Raw genomic sequence first — 27,715 nt, 5'->3', positions numbered from 1 at the left:
AATCGAGAGTTCGTCCGGGCTTCGTCTAACAGATCCAAGTGAAGCCTCTGGTTAACTTCTGCATCTTCCTCGACAAACACGTCTCTTCGGAGGGATCCAGCTCCTACCTCCACGGGAACCATGGCCTCATACCCATTAATCAGCAGAAAGGGGGTTTCTCCTGTGATCGATCTAGGGGTCGTATTGTAAGACCAAAGGACCATGGGCATCTCTTCTGGCCAATCTCCTTTCTTCTCTTCTAACTTTGCCTTCAAGGTATGTTTTATGATTTTGTTTATGGCTTCTGTCTGACCATTACTCTGCGGATGATAAACCGCGGCGAAGTCCTTTTTAATCTTTAAGTCCTCGCAAAGCATCCTTAACTCTTTACTATCAAACTGCTTTCCATTGTCTGAGATGAGTTTGTAGGGGATACCGAACCTGCATACTATGGAATTGAACACAAAATCCCTTATCTTCTTTGCTGTGATCGTGGCTAGTGGCATAGCCTCTTCCCATTTGGTGAAGTAGTCCACAGCCACCATGGCGTATTTCACACCCCCCTTTGCTTTGGGCAACTCTCCAATGAGATCAATTCCCCACATGGCAAAAGGCCAGGGACTCGCCAACAAGGTAATGGTGGATGTCGGGGCATTGGAATAGTTGGCGAATCGCTGGCAACGATCACAAGCCCGGACAAAATTGAAAGCATCTTCTCTCATAGTCGGCCAGTAGTATCCTTGTCTGAGCACTTTTAATGCCAAGGAACCACCCCCCGAGTGATTGCCACAAATCTCTTTGTGCACCTCTCTGAGAATATAATTTCCTTCTTCCATATCCACACAACGTAACTGTGGCTGGTTAAATCCCCTCTTGTATAGTACCCCGTCATATTCGACATACTTTGCGGCCTGGTACCGAAGGCGTCGAGCCTGTTGTTTGTCTTCTGGTACAGCTCATGTCCGAATATAGTTATAAATGGGGGTCATCCAGTTTTCTTGTGGGATTTCTTGCATTTGAAACACCTTCACCTCCAGAATACTTGGGATTTCTTGGATTCCCAAAGGGATTTGTCCAAGTTGAACGCTGTCCATCTGTGAACCCATCTTGGCCAAAGCATCCGCATTACTATTTTCTTCTCACAGAACGCTTTCTAGCATGGCATTTGAATTTTTTTTCAGTAAGTGTTACACACATCTCATATATAGCTCCGTTCGCGGTACCCGGGCTTGGAAACCTCCATTGACCTGGTTCACAACTAATTCGGAATCGCTCCGAACTATCATATTCACGGCCCCTACCTCCAGAGCTAATTTCAGACCGTTGATCAAGGCTTCATAATCAGCATCATTGTTAGTAGCATAAAACTTGAAATGGATAGCACTCATCAAATGGTGTCCCTCCGGAGTGATCAAGACAATCCCGGCACCTGATCCATTATTGTTCACGGCCCCGTCCACATGTAATATCCACCAAGGGTGTGGGAGTTCCTGCCTCTTTTCATCCTGATGACTTTCTTGCGAGGTCGGTTCCGCCAACACTATGGCCTTATCATCAACTTCTGCACCGAACTCAAGTATGAAATCAGCCAGCGCTTGTCCCTTGATTGTCGTGCGAGGACAATATTCCAAATCGAATTGTCCTAGCTCCACTGCCCATTTTAACATTCTCCCTGACGATTCGGGTTTATGTAGAATATGCCAAAGCGGATAAGCGGTGCGGACTTCTATCCGGTGAGCCTGAAAGTATGGTCTTAGCTTTCGTGCTGCAAGAATAAGAGTGTACACTAGTTTCTCCATGTTGGTATATCTGGTTTCCGCATCCAACAACCTTTTGCTCACATAGTATACGGGCCACTGGTGGCTTGCTTCTTCCTTTACCAATACCGCGCTGACGGAATATTCAGACACCGCCAAATAAAGAATCAATGTTTCTCCGTCTTCTGGCTTGGCCAACATCGGAGGATTTCCCAACTGCTCTTTGATTTTCAGAAAAGCTTCTTCACACTCAGGAGTCCACAGAAAATCCTCCCCCCTTCCTTTGATTGCCTTGAAGAATTCTTTGCACCTATCCAATGACTTTGAGACAAATTGATTCAAGGCCGCAATCCTTCCTGTCAGACTCTGTACTTGTTTGACGCTGGTGGGAGATTTCATGTCTAGCAGAGCTTTGATTTTTGCCGGGTTTGCCTCAATCCCCCGGTGGTTGACCATGAATCCCAAGAATTTCCTCGACTCCACACCGAACACACACTTCTGCGGGTTTAGTTTCATCTTATATTTTCTCAGATTATGGAACATTTCAGCTAAGCCGGCGATGTGGTCTTTTGCCTTTTTCGATTTTACGAGCATGTCATCCACATACGCTTCCATCGTCTTCCCAATCTGCTTCTTGAACATTTTGTTTACCAATCTTTGATAAGTGGCACCGGCGTTGATCAGACCAAATGGCATTCCGATATAGCAGTAGAGCCCTCTATCAGTGATGAAAGAGGTGTGCTCCTGGTCAGGCTCATACATAAGGATTTGGTTATACCCGGAGTATGCGTCCATGAAGCTGAGCAAAGCATGTCCTGCTGTGGCGTCGACCAACTGATCAATTCTTGGTAGGGGAAAATTATCTTTCGGGCACGCCTTATTCAGATCGGTGAAATCCACGCATGTTCTCCATTTGCCGTTGGGCTTTTTTACCAACACCGGGTTTGCTAGCCATTCTGGGTAGAAAAATTCCCGGATTAGTCCGACGTCCAGGAGCCTATCTACTTCCTCTGTTAGGGCTACAGCTCTTTCTCCGCTTACGGCTCTTCATTTTTGTCGAACCCCTTTATGCGTGGGGATGATATTCAATCGGTGGCACATTATCTCTGGATCAATGCCTACCATATCAGAATGGCTCCATGTAAATGCATCAAGGTTCGCCAAAAGAAATATTGAAAGACCCTCCTTCAACCTTGGTGCCAACTGGGATCCTATTCTCAAAACCTTACTCGGATCTTTTTTATCGACAGGGATTTCGATCGTATCTTCTGCTGGCCCCATCTTTTCCGTTGGTAATGGTATCCGGGGATCCAGGTCAGGCGAATCATGGATTTCATTGTCTTGTAGAGAAGGCGCATCCTCTTTAGGAGGAGCGTCAACTTCTTTAGAAGGCGCGCCTTGCATAGCAGGGGCATCAACTTCCTTGGTATGTTTTGCGGGTAAGGGTGCTCCTTCAGGGGGAAGGGCATCATCCTGTTCGAGGATTTGCAAGACATCGAATCTCCCTTCTAACCGTTCCCCATTGAAATCTGTTTGGACTATGGTGTCCATTGCCTCCTCTTCTTCCAACATCTCAATTCTGATTGTGTCTTCCAAGTACAACATTGTTGGGGGCAACCCGGAGGGATGCTCATCTTCTTGCTCAACATAATAGTGGACTCGGATTTCCTCGATTGGTTGCTCAATGCTTTATTCATGATCTACATCCGAAGTATCTTCGGCGTGGGAGTCTTTTCTAAAGCCTCTCATGGCTTTCCTGTAGCACTCCCGAGAGTCATACTGAGAACTCTTTATACTCCCCACCCCATTTGGCGTTGGAAATTTGATGGTTAGGTGGTGGATTGAGGTGATAACCCTCATCTCCCGCAGAAAAGGTCATCCCAACAACACGTTGTGGGACGATTCTTGATTCAGGACCTTAAATTCAAGCATCTTCGTTACCGAAAATGGGCTTTCCCCCAAAGTACATGGCAGCTGAGTCGATCCCATGACTCTAACTCCTGCGCCTGAAAAGCCATAGACCCACGAGCCTTCCCCCGACATATCCTGATCAGGTAGTCCCATTTTCTTGAAGGTACTGTAGTAGAGGATATTTGTCGAGCTTCCATTATCCACGAAGGCTCTATGGACATTCTTGGTTCCGATCTGGATGGAAATAACCAGCGCATCATTGTGGGGATGATGTACCCATCGGGCATCCACTTCTCTGAAAGTGATATCCATGGACTCACCTTTAAATACTTTGGGTGGCCGAGTTTCCACCCTATGAATGTCCGTGAGAGGCCTGAACCGGGCTTCCCTAGCGTATCTTGCCAAGTCTCGGTTGCTGCATTCCATCCCGGGATCTCCCCCGTAGATTGTTCGGATACTGTCATCCCTGACAAATTTATTTTCCTCCAGGGTATCATTGTTCGACCCGCGCGGGGCTCGCCTTTCCTCTTCCTTCACTCTGTCATCCTTGTGCTTCCTTACTTCCTTGACTACCCATTCTCCAAGGTATCCTTCCTTGATAAGCGCTTCAATTTCATCTTTTGAATGTCGGCACTCATGCGTGTTATGTCCAGATGATTCATGGTATTCGCAATATTTTTTCTTGTCTTTGTTTTTCCATGATGATAAAGCTTCAGGTTTTCTAAATAGCCCTTTATTTTTGTTTACTTCGTAGATATGCTCGATAGATGCGACCAAAGGCGTGTATCGGCCTGTCCTGTAGTCATAGTTTGAGGGAGGACTCCATCCCCTCCTCGTGCTTGCAGTATTTACCCGGTCTGGGCTTCGACTACTTCTTTTGTACCTTGGGCTTGGAGACCTATCCCTCTTCCTTTCATTGCTTCTCTGACTTGACTGTGAAGTCGGTTGCACCTCTGCCAGAGATTGTTCTATAGCTTTAAAAGATTCTGCCAAAGCGAAGACATCTGCTAGAGTTGCCGGGTCTTTCCCTTGCAAGTGCTACCAAAAGTCCGAGCCAACCCTTAATCCTGCGATCAAGAAGCTTTTTAGGGCTTCGTCTGATGCCCCCCTCACGCTAGTAGATTCAGCGTTAAACCTTTTAAAGTACGATGTCAAGCTTTCATTTTCTCTTTGCCTAACTGTTAGGTCACACACACTGTAGAGGGGGTGAATACAGTGTAAAGTACAATCAAATCGAACTTTAATATCTCAAGTAACAGAAAACAAACTTTATTGAAACAATAAACTCTGTTACAGTATGGAACTGTTACCTCTTAGTGATGAACAAATATCACGAGAACTTCTAGGGTTATATTGAATTATCTTCTCGAATATAATAACACTTTTAGTGTAAACGCTATGTCCGTGTTTATATACTACACAGTTACAAGATAATCGCTAATTGATATGGAATATAATTCTGCTTCCTAAAATATATCAATCAGATATCTTTTCTTCCAAGTATTATATTCTTCATAGAACTCCTTCTTCATGCATATCTCTTCTTATGTTTATCTCGATCTTCTTTCCTTTAATCAGCTGCTGTCCTTATCTGAACGTCCTTCAGCACTTAAGTTCTGATATCCATCTTCTGATGATTATCTCCTGATAATATAAGTACTGATATCCTTAAGTCCTGACTTCGAGTAAGTACTGATTTATCCTGTTTAAGTAAGATCTGAAAAACTAAACATAAATCATATTAGCCATGACATTATCAAATATATCTAACAATCTCCCCCAACTTGTAAATTAGCATAATATACAAGTTCAATAAATATTTGATGATGTCAAAAAACATTAAGTACAAATACATAAGAATTAGACAAGATAACTATAACTTACAGTCCTTAAAGCTTTACCAATATTTAACTTCTGATAACAGCTTCAGTCTGTACAAATATCAGAATTTAATCAGTTGTAGATCTTGGCTTGGCTTCATCTTCTGACCTCTTTGATGTCAGGAGTTGTTCTGAGATAGTTCTTCAACAAACATCTCTCAGCATATCTAAGTTCATCAATCATCCTCCTTTTAGCATCTTTAAGCTCTGCAGTATCTTCACCAATTTGAAAGATTGCAGCCCTGAGATCATTAATCTTAGCTTTTCTTATATCCTGATCCAGTCTGATCAAATATGCCTTATCAGACTCAAGATTGAATTCCACAGCCCTGTAACCCAGAAAGGTAGTTATAATCTTAGTAGTGTTGGGCTTCATTTCAACTATATCACCCTTGCGATCTCTGTACTTTGGAACATATGTGCTGTCAGACTTAACATAATAAAGCCTTTTATGTCTCTGAATCTGATCCTTCAAATAGTTTGCAGCACTTCCTGTCAATCTGTCATCCACTTGAAGTAAGAATAGTACATGCTCCAATTCTTCAAAATACTTCAATGGAATGGCATTTTTCCTTATATGATAAACCCTACCATCTGTCATGAAGTACAACAAGATATGTTCTTTCAAGTAGGTATTGTAAACCATGTGTACAGATTCCAGTTGATTCAATCTCTCAGGAGTTGCTCCAATACCTGGTTCACTCAAGGAAGTTGGATCATTGGTAGTGTTCTGTATTCTTCTTTCATCAGCACTTCCCAATCCAGTTTTATCTCTTACTTCCTTTCCAGTAACTACTCTTGTTTCAAAACCACTTGCAGCAGTCTTCAAAGATTGAGTCCGTTTTGCTTTAGTGAATCCTGGTAGGAGTTTCTTTGATCTATCTTCTGATATCAAGTTAACTTGAGCTGTGTCAGAGGTTACTTGCTTCTTTAAAATATCATAACTTACAGTCTCTTGACTCTGAACAACTTGAGCCATGTCAGAGGTTGTTTTAAGAACTTTTCTTGAAGTCAGAGCAAGATCATCTTTTTCATCAGTGATTTCTTCATTCTCAGGAGGCACATAAACCTTGATAGGTTCACCAACCTTTTCTTTACCCTTGGATCTTAGATCTATCTGCAGTTGTGATTTAGCCAATGTTGCTTCAGTATTTGTCCTTTCTTTTATCACAATGCCTTTGAGTTTTGGAAGTGTCTTTTTACCAGAAGCTTCAGATTTAGATGTGAATTTCTCTGTTTTAAGTCTGGCTTCTTCTTCCATTAAACTCTCCAATTCCATTCCTAGATTTTCCTGAAGAAATAACTGTCTTGACATTTCTTCATCAAGATCTAAAAGTTCATCAGAACTTATCCTTTTACCAGTAGCAGAACTAATTCTTTTCCCAGTATCAGAACTTGTCCTGAGACTTGTGATTTCAGCTTTTCTTGATGAGAAACCTCTACCTTGACTATGACCTCTACCCATTCCCGAGTTTTCTTGATCATCCTTTTCATCATCCTTCCCTTTCAGTGTCTTATCAGTCTTGCATTTGGACTTAATTACTTTCTCCCCCTTTTTGGCATCAGCAGGTAATAGAAGAGAGACAAGCAATTCCACTGAGGCTTGGATTTCATTAAGTTGTGATTGCTGAGAAGATTAATTTGTCAGAATATCATCAATCTGAGCTTGTTGAGTCTCTTGAGTCTTCTCAATATAAGCAATCCTGTCAAAGGTAGATTGGAAGAACTTTTTCTTATCAATCTTTTGAACTTGTCCTTGTTTGATGAATTCTTCCTGAATCTTGTGTAGCTCTGCATGAGTAGTTGAATGGAGACCTTGTAAATGTTTAGTACTCAATGTAGTGACTCTAAGCTGTGTTTTGAAATCATCAGAATTTAACATCTCATCAGCTTTTGTCAAGTGCTCAGCCAGATGCTTTGCAGATGGAGCACAGGTGACTGAATTCCATTCCTTAGTCCACTCCTGTCCTGCAGGAGTTTCACTCCAAGGCACTGGTGCTTCTCTTGTAACAAACTTCTTAACAAGTTCAGTTTTAAGAACAGTTTGTTGAGGGGCATGTCCTGAAGGACCTGCTTCATCAGCATCTGCATTTGGAGCAGCATCACCAGTATCTCCAGCATTTGCAGCATCAGAACTTACAGAATCAGTATCTTCTGATAAAACAACAGTGTGAGTAGCAATGGAGGCGTCAGCATCCTCTAATTACTGATCTGGTTCCAAGTTCTGATCAACAGCCATATCCTGATACTCACCTATATTCTGATCATCAGCATCTAGATGCAGAGAAGGTGTAGTAGATAATTCAGGAGTTTGAGCAGCATCAGTTACATGTATTGTTGATGGATTAGTTGTTGTTGGAGCTTCTAAACAAATTATTTCAGGCACAACCAAGGTCTGGATATCTATATCAGCACTTGTGTCTGTATTAACAGGAGATACAGACTTTTGAACAGGAGACACAGATGGTGTGTTGGCCTTTTCAGTAACAGCTTCCTGAGTTGGAGTTGATGGAGAAGTAGTGACTGTAGCAGATTCCTTTTCTTGTGAGATCAGAGATTCCTGATCTCCTTCCTTAGCTGCTGCTTCTTCATCATCTGAAACTGGCCTTTTTGCCCTCTGTTTCTTGTATCTCTTTGAAGATACGGATTCCTTGGAAGTTTCAGCAACAGTCATTCTTCTAAGCCTTTTGAGAAGCTTAGATCCCCCAATTCCAGAATCCTTCTGAGAAGTCACTTTCTAAGCTTCTTTAACAACAGGTTCTGAAGTAGGAACCTGTTCCTCACTATCAGATTCATCTCTCAAAGTAATCCTCCTTCTCTTTTGAGGTGTTTGAGGAACAGTCTTTGTCCTCTTAGGCTTGGAAGATGAAAGCTTCACAGGAGGTTCTGAGGATGAAGATTGAACTTTCTGTGAAGTGGTGAGATATGATTTGAGATATTGCCTGAGAGTTGGTTGAGTAGTATGGGTGGTATATTCTGATGGTTGTTGTGTTGTTTGGGAGGTGGTTGTTGGTTGGACATCAGGATAAACAGATCTATAGGATTCAGGATCAGCATTTACTAAGATCTGTTTTACAGACTGAGGAATCTGTAAAGATCTAACCACTTGTTTCTTAGTGTCAGCATTTACTAAGTCATTAAAGTAGCGTTTTGCAACTTTGAAAGGTGGAGTTAAGGTACTGGCTAGTTGAGGTTCATCAGTACAAAAAGTATATATAAGTTGACAGAATCTAGCAAAGTAGACAACATTCATATCCTCTGTCATCCTATCCCCAATAAAACCTATTATAGCAGTTGCAAAATCAAAATGAGTTTGGTTAATAATGGCATACCCGATGTGCTGACTCATTATGGGGATGACATCAAAATTTGAACACTTGTTCCCAAAAGCTTTAGTGATGCAGTCAAAGAAGAAGCTCCATTCCCTCCTGATATGAGCCCGTTTCAACTGCCCAAGCTTGGCCAAACTCTGCTCATACCCCAAACTGGCCATTAACTCCTGAAGAGCTGATTCCTTTGGAGTTGAAAAAGTACATCCTTCTGGTAGATGTAGAGCCTTGCGTATTGTTCCAGGATTGACTGTATATGGAGAATCACCCACTTCGAAAACAATACTAGGAGTACCATTTTGACCACCATTATCAAAGTTTCCAGTCCTCCAAAGTGTCAGAACTTGTTGGCTTGAGAAGACTGAGGGTTGGGTCAATGCATACCCAATGTCACTATATGCAAGAAGATCTTGCACAAAATACAACTCAGACGGAGCTTCAGCATTAGCAAGAATTGCAGCATAGTTGTTTGGAACAAATTTAGCTCCATCAATGATTAAATCCTTAGGTGCCATGAAATTAATCGAGATTTATAAGTGCCTGTTAGGTGTTTGATAGAATGTCTATATGAAAAACCAACGTTAGAGGAAGAAAGAGAGTAAAAGCAAATAGAGAGAAAAGTATAAAAGTGAATAAAAGATTAAGAAATCCTCTCTCTGTCTTACTTATACTTTTGGAAAAAAATGTAACCGTTGGACACCTGTCAGACATGCATTAAAAACGAATAGTTAATGGGCACGAGAAAACAGTAATCATTACTTACCCACTTGCAGTTTTTCAAGGAAAAACCGTTCCACTTACCCAGTTAATCCATTAATCAAGGTAAATCAGTTTTAATTCAAAATTGAAACTGTTCCCACTTATTCAATTTTACTGCAACACCAATATTCTGAGGAAAAAAAATTCTAGTGAAAATGACCAAAATAAATCAGATAAGCAAGTACTGATAAAGTAAAATCAGAACTTAATTTAAAACAAAATTTATATGGTCAACAGAATATGCATATTTATCAGGATTTATCAATGCATTACAAAATATCTCAGAGACAAGATCTTGATAAAAAAACAAATTTCATTAATATATCAAGAGAATACATTCATGAAATTTAAATTACATCAAAACTTTTACAAGATTGCCCTAAGCTGCTAAACCTAACGTCAACAGCCTTTGTCCTAGCTCAAGAAGTAGGGCAAGGCTGACGATGAAGAAAAATAGGAAGAAGAAAATAAATCATTTCTTCTTCCTACTCTCGACAAACAGAATAGCGAGTCGAATGATTCGCTCTTGCTGGCAGAGAGCTTCCGGCCTTTCCTCCTCCAATCGCTCCAGATGGCGATGGTAGTCCATGTAGAAGAACAGGAGGTGGGTAAGTACCTCCTGGGGAACGGAGTCCCATATCTCATCAGGAATGGCAGTAACGTGCCATTCTTGCTGCCAATCGGCACAGCTCAGCTCCATGTTAAATGTTTCATAGTTCAAAAACATATTGTAATTGACCATGTTGTTTTTTATAGAGAGTTTATGAAGGTGAGTTTGTGATAAAAGATTTGATGGGAAGGCTGATGTGAAGTGGTTGTTTATATAGGCAAGAGAATGCCAGGAGACGCAAAGAAATTTAATACTGACAGGTAGAATTAATTCTATCTCGTCTCCCCGGACTTGGAAAAAGAAAAACAGTCATTGGAAATGTAAAACATGGTTTAATGCGCACAAGTAGCAAGTAAAAATTGACTGTGCATGTACGAGTACCACTATCCCTAAATATAGTGACTGTTAATCTTCCACTTCAACATATTCTAGTTTAAACTGAGACTGTTTTTAAATTTTATCCACAAATAACTCAAGTAAAGAATCAGAATTTAATATCAGAACTTAGACTTATATCAGAACTTAAACTTATATCAGAACTTAACAGTCATCAGAACATAATTTCTTAACTCAAAAAATGAATGCCTATATTAGTAAGTCCTCACACAACTTCTGATTTAGATTCTTCAGAACTTAATCAGCAGAACATGCAATCAGAACTTGTCCTCAGAATTTGTGCAATGTGACACAATAATTGTTCATCTAAAATAACATAGATCACCACAGTAATTTTCATCATTCATATGGAGTGTTTAGTGTGTGCATTAAGCCAAATATCAGACAAAGAGTAAAGTCTGATTCACTTCAGTACATCTTAGAAATAAGGCATAACTAAAACTTTACTAAAAACCTGTCATTATTCTGAAACCTACAGTTGAATGAGTTCATGTTGAAGTCCACCTCAACTATTTTGTGCTAATTTTGTGCATCTTTTTAAATTCCATTTTACAGTGGCTTCTCAGTGTAAGTGAGTCACGACTGCTTATCAGAATTTATGCTATTATCAGAGTATTTCTCCAGTAATCATAGAGTGTGAAAAGTCACCAAGAAAATATTTTGCTTTTCTGATACATATTTACTTAATACCAGCAATGCACTTGGGTCGTTCCTTCCACATTTGTACTCTAGATCTCAAAGGAGTACCTGAATATTAATCCTTGATTCTTTTTCTTTTTCTTTTGATAAGTGAGGTTTATCAGCACTTAGTACATCCAAACAGATTTACTAGCATCAGAACTCAACAGATGAGAAGCAATATTCTAGTTTGTGACTTAGTAATAAGATAGACAAAGTAAACTCAACTAAGCTTAATATCAGAATTTGCTTGTGTCAATGAATTTCCACAGAAATAATTACTTCTAACATGGGATCCCTTGTTTATTGAAGACTACTAGGTCAGCATCTAGCACAATTATCCTCATAGGATTGAATAGGTACACAAACAGGCATATCATTTTTAGAGTTTAGAAACATATATCAGACAACAGTCAGTACTTAAGCACATTTTTCAATTAAGCACAGAATACACAAGGAGAGTAAATTCTGTAAATACTGATCATAAAGTCTGATGCATCAGAACAAAATTAAGCAGATTTAGAGAAAGAACCTGAAACCATTCCAAGTTCATTTACCAATCTTGTAAAAGTAGCTTCACACAATGGTTTTGTGAAGATATCTGCTAGTTGTTGATCTGTTGGAATAAAGTGCAATTCCATTGTACCTTCATCCACATGTTCCCTGATGAAGTGGTACCTGATGCTGATGTGCTTTGTCATAGAGTGTTGAACTGGATTACCTGTCATAGCAATAGCACTTTGATTATCACAGTAAATAGGGATTTTGAAATATGTTAACCCATAGTCCAGTAAATGATTCTTCATCCAAAGAATCTGTGCACAACAGCTTCCTACAGCAATATACTCTGCTTCTGCAGTTGATGTGGAAATTGACTTTTGTTTCTTGCTAAACCAAGAAACCAATCTGCCTCCAAGAAATTGGCAGCTTCCACTTGTGCTTTTCCTGTCAATTTTGCAACCTGCAAAATCTGCATCTGAGTAACCTATTAGTTTAAAATCTGATTCTCTGGGATACCACAATCCCAGATCAGCTGTTCCTTTAAGACACTTGAAAATTCTTTTCACAGCTGTTAAGTGAGGTTCTCTTGGATCTGCTTGAAATCTTGCACAAAGATAGGTAGCATAAATGATATTAGGTCTACTAGCAGTTAGATAGAGTAGATAGCCAATAATACCTCTGTAATCAGTAATATCTACTGATTTACCAGTATCCTTATCCAGTTTTGTTGCAGTGGCCATGGGAGTGGATGCACTTGAACAATCTTGCATTCCAAATTTCTTCAGCAAGTTTCTGGTGTACTTAGTTTGACAAATAAAGGTGCCTTCTTCATTCTGCTTGACTTGAAGACCCAGAAAGTAGCTAAGTTCCCCCATCATACTCATCTGATACCTTGACTGCATCAGTTTGGCAAACTTCTTGCAAAGTTTGTCATTTGTAGATCCAAAAATGATATCATCAACATAGATCTGGACCAGAAGTAAGTCCTTTCCATGGTTGAGGTAGAACAGTGTTTTGTCTATTGTTCCTCTGTTAAATCCACTTTCCAGAAGAAATTGAGCTAAAGTCTCATACCATGCTCTAGGAGCTTGCTTAAGTCCATAAAATGCTTTATCTAGCCTGTAGACATAATTTGGATATTTGGAATCTACAAAGCCTGGAGGTTGTTCAACATATACTTCCTCTTCCAATTCTCCATTGAGAAAAGCACTTTTCACATCCATTTGAAAGACAGTAAACTTTTTGTGAGCAGCATAAGCCAAAAATATCCTTATGGCTTCTAACCTAGCAACTGGTGCAAATGTTTCATCATAATCAATTCCCTCCTGTTGAGAATATCCTTTTGCAACCAGCCTTGCTTTATTTCTTGTAATTATGCCATCACTGTCTGTTTTGTTTCTGAATACCCACTTTGTACCAACAACAGATCTATTCTTTGGTCTTGGCACTAGGGTCCAGACTTTGTTTCTTTCAAATTCATTTAACTCTTCCTGCATTGCTTGCACCCAATCAGCATCTTGAAGAGCTTCTTCCACTTTTTTGGCTCAGTCTGAGAAAGAAAAGAATTGTAAAGACATTCATTTGAAGTACCTGTTCTAGTTCTGACACCTGCATCAGGATTTCCAATTATCAAATCAGGTGTAGGTGATTTAGTCCACTTCCTTGCAGATGGAAAGTTTTCTCTAGAACTGGATGCTCCCCCATGATCCATGATGTCTTCATTTTCATTTTCTGATGCTCCCCCTGAAACTATGCTCTCTGAGTTGGATTCTTCAGAATTTATATTTTCAGAACTATCAGAACTTGGCTTATCAGAACTTGACGAATCAGAACTTGAAGAGCCAGATGTATGTTCTGATGCTTCTTGAGATGTGGTAAGATCTTGAGTATGCTCCCCCAGCATAGATGCATCTTCCTTTGGCGTAGTTACCACAGTTTCAATAACATCAATGTTTAATCCATCAGAGTTTATAGTATCAGGACTTAGATTGTTAGGATTTTCAGTATCAGAATTTGAGTCTTCATTTGCAAATCTCAGCTGATCATGATCAATAAAATCTTCAAGTCCGGTAATCTTCTTGTCATCAAAAGAGACATTGATAGATTTCATGACCACTCTTGTTCTCAGATTATAGACTCTGAAGGCTTTTGTGGAAAGTGGATATCCAACAAAGATTCCTTCATCAGCTTTTAGATCAAATTTGGATAGCTGTTCAGGATGAGTCTTGAGAACAAAACACTTGCATCCAAATACATGAAAATACTTCAGATTTGGCTTTTTTTTTCTTTACCATCTCATATGGTGTCTTTCCTTTCTTGTTAATGAGTGTTGCATTTTGAGTAAAACAAGCAGTCTGCACAGCTTCAGCCCAGAAATAGGTTGGAAGCTTTGCTTCTTCAAGCATTGTACGTGCAGCTTCAATGAGAGTTCTATTCTTTCTTTCAACAACTCCATTTTGCTGTGGAGTTCCAGGAGCAGAGAATTCCTGCTTAATTCCATGGTTTTTGCAGAACTCTTCCATTATCAAATTCTTGAACTCAGTGCCATTATCACTCCTTATGGTTTTCACAGAGTCTTTGACCAATTTATCCAGTTGTTTGACATGATCAATCAAGATAGATGCAGTTTCACTTTTTGTGTGCAAGAAATACACCCATGTGTATCTAGTGAACTCATCTACTATGACCAAGGCATATTTCTTCTTTGCAATAGACATGATATTTACTGGACCAAATAGATCAACATGTAGTAGATGATAAGGCTCAAGAATTGATGATTCAGTCTTGCTCTTGAATGAAGATTTTCTTTGTTTGGCCTTCTGACAAGAATCACAAAGGCCATCAGGAGCAAATACTGACTTTGGCAGTCCTCTCACAAGATCTTTCTTGACTAGTTCATTTATATTGTTGAAATTTAAATGAGAGAGTTTCTTGTGCTAATTCCAGCTTTCTTCAATTGATGATCTACTCATCAGACAGATTGCAGAACCATCAGTACTTGTTGAAAGCTTGGCTTCATAAATGTTACCACGCCTGTATCCTTTCAGAACAACTTTTCCTTTAGATTTACTCACAACTTCACAGTGTTCTTCAAAGAAATCAACATGATAACCTCTGTCACAGATTTGACTTATACTCAGCAGATTGTGTTTAAGTCCTGAGACTAGAGCTACTTCTTTAATGATGACATTCCCAAGATTGATATTGCCATATCCCAATATTTTTCCAATGTTGCCATCTCCATAAGAAATACTTGGGCCAGCTTTCTCCACAAAGTCTGATAGCAGGGCTTTATTTCCAGTCATATGTCCTGAACATCCACTGTCCAGAACTAGGATATTTTTCTTGTTGCCTTGCAATCACAAATACCACTAATGATTAGTTTTAAGGACCCAGACTTGCTTGGATCCTTTGGCCTTATCAAGTTTGTTAACATTTGCAGCGGATTTAGCATCAGAGTTTATGTTAACATTTTTCTTATCAGAATTTACACTATCAGACTTTGAATCAGAATTTACACTAGAAGGAACAATGGAAACTTTCTTTAAAGAAGGTTTTATTTGATAATAATCATAGTACAAACTATGATATTCCTTACAAGTATAAATGGAATGCCATAAACTACCATAATGAAAACAAGGATTTTGTGGCTTATATCTAACAGACTGACTCTTAACTCCTGACTTTGAAGGTAAGGAGTTTATGTTCTTGTTTTTCCTGCAAAAAGAAGCCAGATGGTTAGAACTTCCACAGTTATGACATATTTTCCTAGGAGCTTCAGGAACAGGCTTATAATCATTGCTTTTACTCACACCTTCCTTTCCATTCCTATTTTTCCTAGGTGATTTTTCCTTGTTTGCATTCTTAACATCTTTCAGCTTATGCTTAAGCTGCTTCTTAGTCATTAAGCCCATGTTAACTTCAGCTGTCTTTTCATGTTATAGTTTGTCAGAAGTTAATCCCTCTTTAACTTCTGATTTCTCATTATCAGACTTTACAGTTACAAACTTAACAGGTTTTAACTTTGGCTTTTTCTTAACAACAGGCTTAATTTCTACAGTTCCTTTATAATTCTTATCCTCTCCATAACCTAAGCCCTCTTTCCAATTTTCACTACTTAGCAAATTTTGAGTTGATCTGCCAGAGTTAGTCCAAGTCCTGATAATCTCTCTTTCCTTTTCTAACTCAGTTTTTAGATATTCATTCATTTTTAGCACTTCATCCCTAACATAAAAAGCATCATCTCTATCCTTCTGAGTTTGATGGAACATAACTAACTCTTTTTCTAAGAAATCATTTCTTTTCTTAAAAGCAAGATTTTCAGAAGTTAATCTTTCACATGTTAAAGTTTGATCTCTATAACTAACAAATATGGTTTTAACATATCTTCTCAACTCATTAATATCATCAGTATGAAAAGCATAAGTAGTCCGAGGTACCTTTGTTTCAGCAGCTTCAAAACTGCTCTCAGCACTTGCTTTATCAGCATTTGCCATCAAAGCATAGTTCTCCTCACTTTCAGAGTCTGAGGTGTCTGTCCAGCTTTTCTTCTTTGTGACAAGAGCCTTGCCTTTGTCACCCTTCACTTTCTTGCAATCAGGAGATATGTGGCCTTTCTCACCACAGTTATAGCATTTGACATTGGTATAATCTCCTATATCAGACTTTCCTCCTCTGCCCTCAGATCTTCTGAAATTCTTCTTATCAGAACTTGTGCCTTTCCTGGAAAACTTATTTCCCTTCCTGAACTTCCTGTGTGCAATCTTTGTGATCCCTTTCACCATAAGAGCACATAGCTTCATCATCTCCTCATCAGCATTAGTCTCAGGCAAGCTTTCAGAATCTGAGTCATCATCACTTTCAGAACTTGATGACTCAGTATCAGACTTTGTGAAAAGAGTTTTACCCTTGTCTTTCCTTGAGGTAGCTGCCTTGGGGGATTCTTCTTCAGCTTTAAGAGCAACTGTCCTTGACTTTTCTCCTTTCCTCTTGCTTCTTTGTTCCATCTCAAGTTCATGAGTCTTGAGCATTCCATAAATTTCATCAAGAGTTGTTTCATCAAGACTGTAGTTGTCTCTTATTGTTGTTGCCTTCAAATCCCAACATTCAGGAAGAGCTAACAGGAATTTAAGGTTTGAATCTTCAAGATCATACTCCTTATTAACCAGTGATAGATCATTCAAGAGTTTGACAAATCTATCATATAAATCAGTCAATGACTCATTAGCCTTTGAGTCAAAGTGTTCATACTCTTGAGTGAGTATTGTCTTCCTGTTCTTCTTAATTGTATCAGTTCCCTGACACCTTATTTCCAGAGCATCCCATATCTCCTTTGCAGTCTTGCAGTTTATTACCCTGTTTGACATTACATTATCAATGGCACTATACAGTAAGTGTCGTACCTTAGCATCCTTAGCAATTGATGCGATATCTTCAGCAGTATAATCACTCTTCTCCTTTGGTACAGTCTTTGCTGCTTCACCTGCAACTGCAACAGCGAGCTTGGTTGGTTTGTGAGGTCCTTCCTTGATTCTATCAAGATATTCTGGATCTGTAGCTTCCAGAAACATGGTCATCCTCACCTTCCATATGGCATATTCAGATGGTCTCAGTATGGGAACTCTGATGGTCTCATACCGACTTTGAATTTGTGTCTTTGGAGGTTCTTCAGTTTTGGTAGGCTTAGTTGGAGTTTCTGTGTCAGACATGATTGTGTTTGGATCTTAAACTGTATGTGCGTTAACAGATAGGCTCTGATACCACTTGTTAGGTCACACATACTGTAGAGGGGGTGAATACAGTGTAAAGTACAATCAAATCGAACTTTAATATCTCAAGTAACAGAAAGCAAACTTTATTGAAACAATAAACTCTGTTACAGTATGGAACTGTTACCTCTCAGTGATGAACAAATATCACGAGAGCTGCTAGGGTTATATTGAATAATCTTCTCGAATATAATAACACTTTTAGTGTAAACCCTATGTCTGTGTTTATATACTACACAGTTACAAGATAATTGCTAATTGATATGGAATATAATTATGCTTCCTAAAATATATCAATCATATATCTTTTCTTCCTAGTATTCTATTCTTCATAGAGCTCCTTCTTCATGCATATCTCTTCTTATGTTTATCTCGATCTTCTTTCCTTTAATCAGCTGCTGTCCTTATCTGAACGTCCTTCAGCACTTAAGTTCTGATATCCATCTTCTGATGATTATCTCCTAATAATATAAGTACTGATATCCTTAAGTCCTGACTTCCAGTAAGTACTGATTTATCCTGTTTAAGTAAGATCTGAAAAACTAAACATAAATCATATTAGCCATGACATTATCAAATATATCTAACACTAACATTGGCAAGAGTTGTGATAGAGGGCGCGTATCTCACCGCGGCTTGGAACTTGGTTAAGAACAGAGTTTTCATCTGATCCCATGAGGTGATCACTCCTGGCCCGAGCTTTTGAAACCACTGCTGGGCGCTTTCTCTAAAGGTTGCCACCAAGAAACGGCATCGAGCCAAGTCCGGGACTTGGTACACGTCCATCTCTATATTAAAACGACCCAGGAATTCCACCGGATCTGAGTTTCTGTGGAAACGGAGATCGCTAGTAGTGTTGCGATACCCGGCCGGCAATTGTGCCTCTCTTACTGCCACCGAGAAAGGGGAAGGGATTTCAGTTGTGGCCGTCACCCTGCCTTCCAGGTGGTTAAGTATCCTTTTTAGATCTCCCACATTGAAAGTTCCCATGCCTGAAATGGTCTGCATTTGAGGCTGCGGACCTTGGGGTTGTAATGGAGGTACCTCCACTTGATTCCCCCCAGGAGGGGCTTGCTACTGGTACGTATTCTGGGCGTCTTCGGGTATCACAATTATTTCAGGATTTCGTCCTTGATTTCTCCCTTGATTTTCTTCCTGACCCTGGCCGCGGCCTCGAGCCGTACCACGATCATAATTTTCTACGTCTCTGTGATCATCATGTTCCGCATAGTTATAGCTGTCTGCTCGGTTATTCCAGCGGAAATCAAGGTGACCGCGGTAATTGTCGTGATGGTATCCCTCTAAGTATTTTCCTCGGCCTCCACCTCTTCCCCTCCATTGAGGCCTCCTCCAATGATCGTTTCCATACCCACGTCCATATCGATCTAGCAATCTGCGGAGAGGAGCTCTCTCATGATCGCGGTGCCGCTCCCGATTTTCCTGGGAATTCAGGGGCACACGCGTTGGGTCGCGGTGCCGCTCCCGATTTTCCTGGGAATTCAGGGGCACACGCGTTGTATCATGGGGCGTCACATCTCCACGATCAGCTTCTTTCTGCCATTCAAGTAACAATATTCTTAAATCATCATCGCCCAAGCGGATCCCCAGGCGATCTTTCAAAGCTGCGAAGCCCCGTTGCTGATTTTCCGGCATCGACTCCTCCTATCTGCGTTCCTCGAGACTACGTCCAGACCGGTGCGGATGGGTGGCTCCCCGGTTATCCGCCCGCAAAATTTCCCGACCATCAGCATCTTCTTCCACTAGCTCGATGATTGGGGATGTGTCATTGGAATAGTCCAGGCGCCGCGGGGTTATCGCCACACGCCCTCCTTCGGTGCAGCCATGGCCGACTGAGGCATCCTTATCAGTCATGGGTGTTTTTCCAGGTGCATGAGTTGCACGACCGCGGCGAAGACCCCTTCTGGCCTTGCGTCGCTCCACAGTGCTCAACCTTGAATCAAAACCATTCAAAGCATCGCCTATGCGATACAGTTATTCCAACAAATCGGCGTTGCTAATGAGCACAGGTGGCTGTCCCCCAACATCCGGCGTGGGACGATCAGTCATTGGCGGAACGTAGGGTTCATATTCATAGCCGTGATCAGAATCTTCTTCAGAACTTCCATCATTAAAACTTCCATCACGATATTGAGACATCCTTCCTCCCAGATGCAGATCATGATTAGCCCCTCCTTCTAGCGCCAATTTGTTGACGGAGGAATTTGGGAACAACAAAACTTGAGGTTAGTAGCCGGAAACAAGATCTGTGATGGCAGTTCCACGTCGGAAACGTGAACAGTAGTCGGTGGATCCGATGAACAGTATTCGTCGGAAAAGATGAACAGTGTTTGGTGGTGATAATTATTGGGGGCTGAGATTGCTTAGGGTTAGTGGTGGCTCATTTGCGCTCTCGCTTCTGACCCCTCACAATGTGCCTACGTACCCCTATATAAAGGGGATCAATCCCACGTAATTCTTGGGGAACAAGAAACCTAACGGGCTTAGATTTCTTATCCCGAGGCCCAATAGGAAATCCACTGGAAATCGTCTTCTACTAGCTTTAGGAATGTCCGCCGATGAGGCCCAACTACAAAGGCCCAAGGCTCGTCCGCAGCTTCGAGACTTCACGGATGAGGCATCTCCCTGGCCAAGGATAACCCTTTGCTACCGGCTGTTTCTCTAGTCCACGGACGCAGGTATAGCCGTGGTTCACCCCAAATGTTGGACGCATCCTTGTCCCCCGATAAGGAGCCCCTACCAGATTACAGGACAAGTGATCCCAAGCTTTTGGGTGCAAAGTGCAGGATACTCCGAAGTCTCCCAACGAGGACACCCGTTGACTACAGAGACAGAGCTCCCAAAGCACACACCAAATTTCACCTCACATCCCCAATGAGGACACCCATTGACTACAGGAGGAGGTCTTCAGTCCAGGCATACCCCTGGAGGTCTCTGACCACGGACACCGCCTTTTCTGTAGATGTGCTACAGGGAGGAGTTCTTCAATAGAGTACCTGCATCAAATAGGTTAGTAATAACATTCTCCATCTTCCTTGAATCTTCCAAAGAGTTCATCCAAGTAACATGTCAAAGATGTATTTGTGTGCCAAGTAGAAGTTAAGGGCGCGCCCAATCATTCCTACATGTTGGTGCCGCCCTGTGTCATCAGCCTTTGATCTTTTCCAATGTCTTTCTACATCGTAGGGCGCGCCCTAAATTACTCACCATTAGGGCTTGTCCCAACTCTGTCCAGTAAAGGCAAGGCATGAGTCTATCAAAGCAATCATGTCCGAGTAATCTGTCCAAGGAGCCTTCCTTACTTAAGGCGCGCCCTAAGGCTCACCATGAAAAAGAATCCATTCAAGGAATTCCTCACCCCCTCTTCAGTAATTGGGCGCGCCTCCCCATTAGGCATGAGGGCGCGCCTTTGAGGCATGATAACTACAACCGTCAATCAGCTATTCAGTCAATGGGGCGCGCTCTTAGGGCGCGCCTTCTATTTATGGAAAGTCAATCTTATCTTTTCCTAGATTTCAGGCGCTTCTCCTTCGATTCTGCTCATTTTATTAATCTTAATCTGAATATTATTTATACCAATTTTTGGGCGTAAAAATACCAAATAAACCCAATCCCCGACAATATAATACATAACAGGACCTACATATTGACAATTAAGTGACACTACATAAATTTGGGCTTTAAAAAGCCTTTTATGCTATAGTGCAGGGCATTTGGCGATGAAGTACATTAAAGATGCATACCTATACTATACACTCTTCACAATATTGCAATATACCGGGCTCCCAAGTTTTGTAATTTTTAGTATTTTTCTTATGTTAATAAGTGACTTTGGTCCTGATTGTTGATGGTGAAAATAAATTGACAAATAGTGTATACAACTAATTCAACACGTTACGGTTAACAGCTAAACACTAATAGCCAAACATGGCCTATATATTGGTATACATGCCTGTGACTCGTTTTATATATATGACCAAAACTCAAGTAGTTCAAGCAGTGACAAACAATGGCAGACGCACTAGTATGCAAGACAATTCTCAAGAGTGAGGCTCTACAACAGGTGATACACATCTTAGTAATATATACATTGTCTACCTAGCAATTATTTTCTAATACTTAGTTTGTTTTAAGTTGAAATTTAGTTAGGAGCTGATCTCACATTTGTGTTTGCAGTATATTTATGATGTGAGTGTGAAAGGAAGGGAGCATAAACTACTCAAGGAAATAAGAGAAGCCAGCTTTAAAAAATATAGATGGAAGTAAATAACCAGTCCATCCTACCTTGTTGTGTACTTGTGTGTGTGTCAATATATTTTAATGCATGAGATTGATGTCTATCATGCATGTTTATCTACGTACAGGGCGCTGATGGGAGTGGCTCCTGATGAAGGAATGTTTCTGTCCATTCTGTTGAAACTAATGAACGCGAAAAAGACATTGGAAATCGGAGTGTTCACTGGTTATTCCCTCCTAACTACTGCCCTTGCATTGCCTGATGATGGCAAGGTTTGCAGTGTATCTAAAAAAAATTAGTATATTATATTTATATATGTAAGCAAAACAAATGGTTATTATTAAGGCCCTTGTTGATGGATGATTTGGGCAGATCATAGCAGTAGATCCAAGTCGGGAGGCATACGAAGTTGGCTTGCCATTCATTCGTGAGGCTGGTGTAGAGCATAAAATCAACTACATTGAGTCAGAAGCCTTGCCAGTTTTAGATGAGCTGCTCAAAAATGTAACTAATCCTTGTTATTCAAGATTTCATTATAATTTGGAGTCATTGATTAATTTTAAAAAAATGCACGCAGGGAGAGCAATTCGATTTTGTGTTCGTGGATGCTGACAAGCCAAACTACAAACATTACCATGAAAAATTGCTTAAACTGGTGAAGCTTGGAGGTGCTATCGCGTATGATAACACATTATGGCTTGGTTCAGTAGCAGAGAAGGAGGAAGACATCAAATCTGTAGCTGACACATTCAATCTGGACGAATTTATTGGTTCCAGGCGTGCTATTATCGATCTCAACAGCAGCCTAGCTTCGGACCCAAAATCGAGATTTCCCAGATTTCAATTGGTGATGGAGTCACTTTGTGCAGGCGCATTGTATGATTATCATTTATCAATTTGTTGTTGTTTGTGTTCCTGGGGCATATCTGCTTCCAGTTAATAAATGTTGTGTGCTTTGTATTCATTTTAAATTCTACTGGCCCGCCAGTATTTTTATCCAAGTATTTTCCATATTTTCCATCTGTTTTTGTTGTTGGTGAGCCTAACACCTGATTGTTTATGGCCAGCTCTGTATCACTTTCATCGTTTAGTTCATTTATTCCTCTTCTAATTTATCAGTTTTATCTGGTTATATCTCAACGATGAGGATGTTGTTATATTATATATACTAGACCATAGAACTGCGAGAGCAGATAACGTTAAGATGACTTAGAAAAGGAGTTGGTGGTGCTAACCACTGAGTTCCAGGCTTTATTTTCTGGCCTTATCTGGAGTTGGATAGTGAAAGTGAATACATCCATGTTTATAATCTAAAAAGTTTTCATTAGTTTACAAGATAAATGGTTTAATTTGAGGGATCATTTGCTTAAAAATAATGGTGCAATGTAAGAGTGTTCCGTTTAAATAATTTTGGTTCATTAATAATTAAATCATAGCTATTTCTTTTATTGCTAGGTTGAATAAGCTAACTTAACGTTACCATATTCGATATGATCTATTTGAAAGCATTTGGTCCATCACTAAAAACATTTTCAAACATGTCTGTCAATGCACACTTTTAATTATTAATATTTTTAATTTTGTATTAGTATCAAATATAAAAAATTCATTATATATTAAAATACTCATAAATACGAATTCAACAAAATCACTAATAACTATGTTTGATTTTATAAATTAGACGTAAATTAGTAGTCAATCACTTAACATGAACGATACAAAAAATCAAATTGGGATAAATATTTTGGGACGGAGGGAGCAGTAAAAAGTAAAAAAACTGTTACTCCTTCCCTACCACTAACTTTGTCATCATTTCTCAACTTTATTTGTCACAAAAAGTTTGTACAAGTTCCATAATTAAAGTTTGATCGACAAAATTTCAGAATATATAATTTCAAATTTTCATCAAATGTTTAATGTAGGCATGAATTATAAAGCCCCTGGGCCAAATTTAACTAGCAATTTTGAACTCGAGGACCAGCCATAGATTGTGCAAATGACATAGAACAGTGGGGCCGTTTGGGGTTTTTTAAAATACTAGCCTATAACTCGTGCGATTCACGGATTTCTTTTAATATTCGATAATTTTTACTAATATATTTTATAATATAATTTTCAATAGTTGAAAAATAAATTGAAAAATATGATAAGTTATAATAATATATATTTTATAATAATTTGAGACCTGACTGAAAATAAATAATATAATATAATATATTGTTCACGGGACCCGAGCCCTGAACCTGTAGAAATTGTTAAATTAAAGAATATAAAATTTTAAATATAATAAGCTGTTGACGGGGTTCGAACCCTGAATCCATGAGATCAGTTTAAATATTAATATAATAATATTTTATAATTGCATCCAACGGTTCTCACTTTAAATCTGACGGTTATTATTTGTCGTACCAAACAACTGTACCGAACAACTGACTAGCAAATAGAGGGTGTTCTGTTTATAATAGTATAGTTTAGATTAGTTGGTAACCCGTGCGAAGTATGGGACCAAAATTAAAAATAATTTGTAATTAAGAAAATTGAAATTAAGTGTAAATCTAAAATTTCATCGTATAGTTCTAGTTATGCATGCACCTAATTATTTACTTATATAAATCTAACATGTTAAATTATTAATGTGATTATTTTAAAATAAACTGAAGTTTGGATGTTCAGCAACAAATAAAAATTGAAGGAAAATAAAATTTACAGGAGTGTAAGTTAATTTTTGTCAAGTTGAGATTTTATTATATAAAATTTTAAAAATAGTTGTATAATTTTCTAGTGAGCACCAAAATTTAGGACCTAAATATGGTTTCCTTATTATTATAGATAGTCGATAACCCGTGCTAAACACGGGCCCACAATTAAAAATATCGAATTAATATTTGTATAAAATTATTCACAATCCGTGTGAAACACGAATTAAAATTAATATATTAATATCAATATTAAATTGAACTTGCAAAAAATAGCTATGTGTTTAAAAAGAATCGAATCAGTTATGAAATTTCCTACTATAATTCTAGTTTTGCATTGTTTTACTTGATATAGAAATTTAATATATTAGTTTTTTTTTTGTGAAACGAATTTTATTTTTATCTTATGAACCAAATATATGTTCTTTAGATAATTTAATATTAATTAATATAATTTAATAATTATCTTATATTTAGCCTTTTCAATATAGTTTATTTAATATTACTTAATTATCAATAAAAATTAATTTATAAATTAAAAGTAAATAGATGTTATTAAACTTAATTTAATATTACTTAATATAATCTAAATACAGCCCATAAATTTGTTACTATTAAAATATATTTTTTAATTTAAAGTAAATAAACGTTTTGATGGACAGTAACAAATATAATCGTTAAATCAATAATTTTCAGTTTAAAAGTTAATAAATGTTACTAAAGTCATTTGCTATTACTTAATTATTTTTAAAATAATACTATATAAAATAAAGTTTACAAAGGATAGAAGTCAATTTGTATTAATAGTTTACTTTGTAACTAGTAGTTTTTCAAATTAAAAGTAAATATATTTTTTTTTCTAAATAAATATTTGTTATTTTACTTATCAACGTAACTTAATAAATTTTTCATATAATTTATAAATAAATAAAGTTTACAAATAATATAAGTCAATTCGTGTTAGTAGTTTACTTAGTAGTTTGTAGTTTTTCTAAAATTAGAAATAAATATAAGTTATTTTACTTAATTTAACGTAACTTAATAAATTTTTAATATAATTTACAAATCGTTTAAAAAATATTTTTATTTTATAAAGTAAATAGACAATTGGATGAATATTAACTAAAAAGAAAATAAAATTTACAAATAATAGAAGTCGATTTGTGTTAAAAATAAAGTTTATGGAGAATAGAAGTCATCTTATGCGAGGTAAGTACCAAAATTTGGTATTTTGATACTTTGATACTTTTAACACTAAATTATACATTATTTCGCTTAATAATAAGGAGTATAGATAGATGAGGTCCATCAATTTAAAGCTCTTATTATACATAGTTACATATTTTGACCTCAACAACAATTTTGTACAAAAATACAAAAGTATCAAATTTTGTTACCCACCTCACCTAACACAAGTTGACTTATATTTTCTTTCAACTTTATAAAATATTAGTTAGTATTCGTCCAAGCGTCTATTTATTTTTAATTTGAAAAATATTTTTTGATCAATAATTAAGTAATATTAAAAAAACTATATTTAAAAAGCAAATTCTAAGATAATTATCAAATAAAATTAATTAATATTAAATTATATAAAATATCAAATATTTCGTTCATAAGATAATTATACAATTCGTTTCATTAAAACAAAACTAATATGTTAGATGTCTATAATAAGTAAAATAATGCAGAACTAAAATTATTATGAAAATTTCATACCTGATTCAATTCCTTTTAACTATATAATTATTTTTTGCTAATATCAATTTAATATTTCATATTAATATATTAATTCTGATCTATGTTTCGCACAACAAATACTATTTCGATATTTTAATCAGCTTCGCACGGGTTATCAATTATCTATACTAATAAGCGAAACTATGTTCTATTAGAATACAAAATTACCAAATCTCGGTACTTACTAAAATTTTATATAATTAAATCTCAACTAACACGTATTGACTTCTAATCTATTTATACTTTGTTTTCACATTAATTTCTACTTGTTAGTGTCCACCAGTGCTTCCATTTACTATTAAATAATCATATTAGTAAAACTAACATGATGCAGAAAGATTTCATTAAATTAAATATAGTACAGTCGGGACAAACCCCCAACTGTCGATACAACCAGGTGGTAAAACAAATAACATATTCAAAATAATTAGATGATTTATTTCCTGATCGTTTAACACATAGAATTTAAACATTCTTGAAGCTAAAAACCAAACTAAAGACATCTCAAACGATCCAAATTGCACCAACATCTCTGAAAATAGCAACATCGCAATTGACCATATTCAGGGGCGTAGCTACATTAAGAGCAGGGGGTCACTTGCACCCCCCTCAACTCTTAAGTGTCTTCTTTTTTCTATTATATAAAATATAAATATTTTATATTTGACCTTAAAAATAATATTTTTGATCCCACTTAATATTTTTGACCCCACTTAAATTTTATTTTTGACCCCAATTAATAATATAACTTGTAAAATGGGGCATAAATTTATTTTCTAAGTTCAACAAAACAGGTTAAATATATCAGATAAGAGATAAACCGTTAATTATATTTTTGTTAAATATAAATCGAAAAAAAATGTATTTAAAAGATATTGTTAATTAAAATTTTATATGTCGTTAAATTTTTTTTCGACCCCCCTGACTTGGTTTTCTGGCTACGCCCCTGACCATATCACATAAAAACTACTAACATAAAATGTTCAGAAACACCAATCGCATAAAATGAGATTGGAGAAGCGGCACCACAGCTTTCTACATGTCGGACACCAGCTATAGACATGCCGAAGTCACCCTCTACATGCCGAATACCAGCTATAGACATGCCGAAAGTGTAATCTCATAAAAGATGAATAATCTTTGGTTGTGAAATGTGAGCTCTTGCAATAATCACCATAGCCCCAGATTCGATGCAGGCCTTGCATATCACCATAAATATCAATAAATTTATCATCAACAGATTCAACATCAAATAAACTCAAACATGACTAAACAAAAACATAAAAACACTCCAAGAGGAGAGACAAAACACACACTCCAAGAGGAGAGACACACAAACACCCAAAAAAAATTGAATTTTTACTGAAAAAAATTAACGAGAATAAAAGAGAATGAAGGGGTTGGGGATTTCCATCGGAGAAAAACAGTGGAAGCCCCTCAATTTACTTGAAAATGA

General features: G+C 37.9%; 1 protein-coding gene and 1 pseudogene across 1 annotated transcript; one reads left to right on the top strand and one right to left on the bottom strand.

Moving 5' to 3' along the window:
* Positions 1-3,611: 3,611 nt before the first annotated feature.
* On the bottom strand, positions 3,612-18,558 carry LOC141714375 (uncharacterized). Its single transcript, XM_074517898.1, has 2 exons — positions 18,199-18,558; positions 3,612-4,685 (listed from the first exon to the last, which is right to left on the bottom strand). Exons 1-2 carry the CDS (start codon positions 18,556-18,558, stop codon positions 3,612-3,614), a joined length of 1,434 nt encoding a protein of 477 aa, XP_074373999.1.
* Positions 18,559-21,496: 2,938 nt separating this feature from the next.
* LOC141674621 (caffeoyl-CoA O-methyltransferase-like) lies at positions 21,497-22,941 on the top strand (annotated as a pseudogene).
* The last annotated feature ends 4,774 nt before the right edge of the window (positions 22,942-27,715 follow it).

Source organism: Apium graveolens, chromosome 1 (assembly GCF_009905375.1).
Source record: "Apium graveolens cultivar Ventura chromosome 1, ASM990537v1, whole genome shotgun sequence".
NCBI lineage: Eukaryota > Viridiplantae > Streptophyta > Magnoliopsida > Apiales > Apiaceae > Apium > Apium graveolens.
Note: the sequence above shows the minus strand (reverse complement) of the source record. Positions and strands in the feature narration are given on the sequence as shown.